Here is a 6000-nt window from a genome sequence, read left to right as displayed (position 1 = left end):
ACATGACATTGCTGTGTCCCAAACATTATGGTGCCCTGCAATGGGGGGGGACTATGCATAAACACAGCTGTAATTTCAAGATGGTGAAACCAAAATGTATTAAAATGGTGTTTAAGAAGGAACTGCAGATGCTGAAAAATCGAAGGTACACAAAAAAGCTGGAGAAACTCAGCGGGTGCAGCAGCATCTACAGATGCTGCTGCACCCGCTGAGTTTCTCCAGCTTTTTTGTGTACCTTGTATTAAAATGGCCTTTATTTAAAATCTGACAATGTGCACTTTAACCACATGTGATTTTTTCTATTACAAATCTCAAATTTTGGTGTACAGAGGCAAATAAATAAATGATGGGTCTTGGTCCCAAACATTATGGAGGGCACTGCAAGCCCCTGTACTTTTATACTCTGCTCTAACTTCACAAAATGAATGCAAAGCTCTGCAGATATCCACAGATCTAAACCAGACATGGCACAGAAACCTTTGTATCCAGAAGAGAATAAATAAATCATGACCAGATGGAGATATTTTAAGTAAAAAAAGATACTATTTAAGACATTAATCAAGATATTAATTGTACATAAAGTGCTCAAAAATGTTTTACAATCATCTGCATTTACTCTACACCATGGAAACAAGTGTAATTTTATGGTCATTTAACAAATGAACAACCATGCGGGGTTGATGCTGTGAAGGTAGAAGGCAACACTGAAGGTCTGGCAGCTGGAAGTACAGGAAGAAAGCTCTGATAACAAATAGTGTTACAAATAGCTTTGTGAATCAAGGAGGAAGCAACATAAAACGTACGAAATACTGCTACATTATCCAAGTCTTACCGCACACGCACGTTCTTCAAAAGGAAGCATCCATAATGCCCACAACATGCTTGTGGTTTTGTGTGTTCATGGATCTCATTCCATTACATTCTTAGAACAAAGAGCAGAAGTTACTGTCAGGCACTATCAGTGAGATTATGGGGAGGCGTTATAATTGTGGGGACACAAGGGAAACGGCGACAAATGTTGCCATGGAGGGAGGGAGATGATCAGATGTGGGAGCTCCAGTTGTGAGATTCAGAAACATCACCAATGACAGAGAGTGATTCAATAGACAATGGAATGCGGCTATTGCTGTTATTACCGAAACAGCGAGACTGTTGCAAGCAAGAAATGAGGCAACTATCATTAGCTGGAGGAGGGGGGGGGGGGGGGGGGTAGTCACAGTTGATGAGGTAAGGAAAGGTCTGACATCTCCTGCATTCGATTGTTGGCTGAAATTTGTGTCAAGAATAATACATCATCTTCTACTTCATGGCAGCTATCTGGGAAGCCAGGTTCTCCTGAAGGTAATAGAGCAGATACAGTTCATAATGTTCTCCAGACTCTGGGACCCGAATACTGTGCCGTTCTTGGGGATACACCTGAAAAAGGTAATTTTCAAATTGTAAAATCGTATCAGCTTCATTGGACGACAAACACACGTAACTTTCCTGCCAACAACCTGGTTAGAAATGTGGGTTTTCTCATGGATCTCGAAACTCACGCAATTTCCCCTAAAGTTACTTCCAGTATTTTTCTATCGACAATACATCATTAGCTCAGTGCTGGGGTGTTTATTGCAATGATTTGTATCTTTAACGAGGATAAGAATTAACTTAATTTAGAGATACTGCGCGAAAACAGGTCCTCCCGCCCACCGGGTCCTCACTGACTGGCGAGCCCCACACACTAACGCTATCCTACACACACACTAGGGACAATTTACAATTTAACTAAGCCAATTAGCCTACTAGTCCTGTACGTCTTTGGAGTGTGGGAGGAAACTGGAGCAACTGGAGAAAACCAACGCAGGTCAGGGGACAACGTACAGCACCCGTAGTCAGGATCTACTGCAGGTCTCTGGCACTGTAAGGCAGCAACTCAACTGCTGCGCCATTGTGCAGCCCGAAGTACCCATACATTAACTCTCAAGCACTTACAATTATAGAGAGGATAAAGCCATGTCCAACGAATGGGTGCATTGTTCTTAGTGTCAATGTCCGACTTGATGATAGTTTATTCTGTGTGCAGTTTAATAGATTACCTGCAGGTCGTACGGTCTCCCTGACTGAACAAGGAAACTAAGGAGAACTGTGGTGTGAGAAAAGTGGACGTTCTCATCGAGGAAGCCGTGCAGGAGGAGGAGGCGGTTTGGTCTGTGGATGAGATGGGAAAGGAAAGCTGATTGCAGTATTCTCATGTTCATAAGCGATCGGAGCAAAATTATAGACTATTCGGCCCATCAAGTCTACTCCGTCATCCAATCATGGCTGACCTATCTCACCCTCTCAACCCCATTCTCCCGCCTTCTCCCCATAACCCGACACCTGTACTAATCAAGAATCTATCTATCTCTGCCTTAAACATATCAATTGACGGCCTTCTGTGGCAATAAATTCCAAATTCACCACCCTCTGACTAAAGAAATTCCTCATCTCCTTCCTAAAAGGATGTCCTTTAATTCCGAGGCTCTGACCTCTAGCCCTAGACTCTCCCACTAGTGGAAACATCCTGTCCACATCCACTCTATCCAAGCTTTTTATTATATTCGTTAATTTTCAATGAGGGTTCCCCCTTTCCCCCTCCCCCCTGCCCCCTTCTCTGGAACAATTTGCATTAAGACCGGCAAACAAGTTGAAAAACGCTCTGGTATTCCAATTAATTTTTAATTTGACAACACAATTATTGGAAAGTCAAATTGAAGTTCTCATTGGATTGTCGTGCAGATACACAGATCAGGGAGTTTACAATCACAGCTCACACTATCAGCAGTAGCAGGTAGATTTAACTCAGCACATTGCTCATCTTATTCACATCAGCCTTCCAGAACTAGCTTATCAAACATTCTGATTGATAAACGGTTTTAATTTTATTCAGTCCGAATAAATATCATATAAACTGTTGGGGGTTTAGGCCCAGAAAAGAGGGAGTCTTACAGTGACCTCCCCAGTCACAATATCAAGTAACCACATAACACTCCCCTTATCACTTCTTCCTCCACATAAAATCCCCTCCCCTTGCTCGTGCCCGCCTGGACTTGCACCTATTTCTCCCCAACCACCTACATTCATCCCTCCAGCTTCACAATTCACAACTCTTCAATCCTTTTTATCTCACATCTTCTGTCTTATCGTCTTTGGCCTTTTTTTTCTTCTTTTTTTAAACCCTTCACACTTGTATCATCCTATTACCTGCCAGGGTTTGTCCCGCCCCTCCTCTCTCCCAGCTTTCTTCTCCCTCTCCTACAATCAGTCTAAAGAAGAACCCTGAGCTGAAATGTCACCTATCCATGTTCTCCAGAGATCTGCTGAGTTACTCTCACACGGTGTCTTTTCCCTCCTCTCTACCTCGTTGCTACGTATAAAATAGAAATACATTTAAATTACTGAAAGACCTTTAAAGCTGGTACCAATGATTGTAGCATCAGCACGGATTGCATAATTTCTCTCTCACAGGAAGTGAATTTCAAGCTGGGTATACATAGGCTTGGCACACAACTGGGAAACAACAAAAACACCAGGCATTGCCAAATGGTAAAACTCACTCCAGAGGGAAGTGGTCCACTTGCATTGCCGCTGATCCAATGTCATAGCCACTCTCATTTTTCTCTGGGAGTCCCATGTAGCGCTCGGTGTATCCCGTGTCATAGAAGATCCACAGCGTCACAGGGGCTCCAGCAATGGCTACCTGTGAGAGACCAAGTGGCAAAACATAAAGTCCATAGCTGGCAAAAGCACAGCTGTCCGAGATCATGCATCTTCCAACATGAAAAGAAATCAGTCTGCTCCTGAATCAGCCACATTCACTGCCACCTCAACTTTGAGATCACGGACGCTATCATCCTGATGCAGTCTCAACCCGGAATGTCGGCACAACTCTTTCACCTCCACAGATACCACTTCACCCGAGTTCGGCAACAGTTTATTCGTTGATTCAGATTTCAGCATTCGCGTTCTCTCATTACTCCTTCTCAACTATCTTCCTTAAATCTGGGCATCGTTTCAACAAAATACTGGGCATCGTTTCAACAAAACCAAATGACAACTTAACCCCAACCAGAGATTCCAAAGGTTCCTCCAGCATCCCCTTCAGCCCATAAACTCAGAGTACGGCAACAGGCCCTTTGTCCCAACTTGCCCATGCCGATCAAGATGCCCATCTACACTTGTCCCACCTGCCTGCGCTTGGCTCGTATCCCTCTAAACCTTTCCGATTCATTTACCTATCCAAATGTCTTTTAAATGTTATTGTGCCTGCCTGGACCACCTCCTCTGGCAGTTTGTTCTGTTTGAACCTTTATTTTTTAATTTTAAAACTTCAACTGGTACTTGTTTTATTGAGGCTAAATTAACAGCATTAAAATTCTTTAGCATTTCATTTTCCATCTCGGTGCTGTAGAATTTATACTGCGTGTCAGTAACCAAACTTTGAAGCAGGTACATTAAGAGATATATGCAAAGTAAATTTTCTTCATCTGACCCCATTAAACAGTTTCAGATCAGGTATAAGATAACATGGGTTAAATATACAGAATGCTACCGTTGCATTCTGAACGCATCCTTAATTTGATCAGAAGCACATGAACAGCAGTGTTCAGCTTTAATACCAAATACCATACCATGTACATAAAATCAAATGGACAGGAGGGCAATTTTGGTATTTTATTCACTCTGAAGTCAGGTGATCTACAGATGTTCTCTCCGACATCTGTCCTCCCCCGAGCCTTTGACAAGATTGCCCAAAGTAAAATAAATGAGAGCGCTGTGCAGATGATAATAAGTTAGCACCTTAAATATGTCTGGTCTCCTCACTAGAGCCATGAGGGACAGATAGCCTCCGTATGACCAGCCATGGATTGCTACCCGCTCAAGGTCAATAAATCTGTACTTAGCGGCCAGGTACTGTAGCCCTTCCACCTGGTCATCGACTTCCACCTGCCCCTGCAAGAGAAATGTACCCATTAGAATGGTAAGTCCAAGACACACTCAATGTAAATAGTCTCAGTGCACAAAAAACTCAATGTTTATTACTTTGTGGGATATAGTTTAGAGATACAGCGAGGAAACAGGCCCTTCGGCCCACACCAATCATCAATCACCCATACACTATTTCTATGCTATCCCATCCTACACTTGGGGCAATTTACAGAAGCCAATTAACCTACAAACCTGCATGTCTTTGGAATATGGAAGGAAACCGGAGCACTCGGAGAAAACCCACGCAGTCACAGGAAGAACGTACAAACTCTGTGCAGACAGCAAGCGTAGTCAGGACCGAACCCAGATCTCTGGTTTTGTGAGACAGCAGCACTACCACTGTGCCAAGGTGTCATCGTATGGAAGTGACATCAATGACAGAGAGAAGGGTGCCAACCCTAAACTTCACCTTTCCTTTTTCTCCAGAGATGCTACTTGACCTGCTGTGTTATTTCAGCATTTTGTGTCTACCTCCAACATTTCTTGACCCTACCTCAATGTTCCTGCACTGAAGGGGTAATTATCAGTAACTACACCTGGGTAGGATTTCATTTCCTGGTGGCCATTTACGAACAAAACAATGATTGTGATTACTATCGCTGATGATTGCTGTGCTTTTTAAAAAAAAAACCACTAGATTTATTTAATTGAGAAATTTAAACTCAAATTCTCATCTCCAAATCAATAATGCAGATCTCTGGATACCAGGCATGTAACCTAATCACTGCACAACTGTGCCCACAAATGTATCATCAAATCTGTTTGCAAGTCCCAGGGTCCCTCATTCTAAGAATTATGAACACAATGTCACTTGTATTTAATATGAATCTCTCTGTATGGAGTGCGCCCCTGCCTGTGCTGCTTTGAGGTGCAGAATGTTATAAGTGGAAGCCCCTGGAGTGGTTCCCTGTTGTTCCGAAACATGCTGCTTGCCAGGACTCTCCAAGTGTGAGCTGCAGAAACAGGCCTGACAGCTCATTAACTTGTTCA

At 43.1% G+C, this 6000-nt stretch overlaps 1 protein-coding gene across 2 annotated transcripts in view; it reads right to left on the bottom strand.

Annotated features, from left to right (window-relative positions):
• Positions 1-504: 504 nt before the first annotated feature.
• dpp9 (dipeptidyl-peptidase 9) overlaps positions 505-6000 on the bottom strand; it is a 27904-nt gene continuing 22408 nt past the window's right edge. For both annotated transcript variants that reach the window (XM_055661149.1, XM_055661148.1), the window contains exons 17-20: positions 4822-4974; positions 3579-3721; positions 2079-2190; positions 505-1416 (exon numbers count right to left, since the gene is read on the bottom strand). In XM_055661149.1, the coding sequence (XP_055517124.1) occupies positions 1300-1416; positions 2079-2190; positions 3579-3721; positions 4822-4974 (525 nt within the window). In that variant the 3' untranslated portion in view covers positions 505-1299. The remainder of the gene's footprint in view (positions 1417-2078; positions 2191-3578; positions 3722-4821; positions 4975-6000) is intronic.

The sequence above is a fragment of the Leucoraja erinacea genome, chromosome 33 (assembly GCF_028641065.1).
Source record: "Leucoraja erinacea ecotype New England chromosome 33, Leri_hhj_1, whole genome shotgun sequence".
NCBI lineage: Eukaryota > Metazoa > Chordata > Chondrichthyes > Rajiformes > Rajidae > Leucoraja > Leucoraja erinaceus.
The sequence above is the reverse complement of the archived record's forward strand: the minus strand, read 5'-3'. Positions and strand labels throughout refer to the sequence as shown.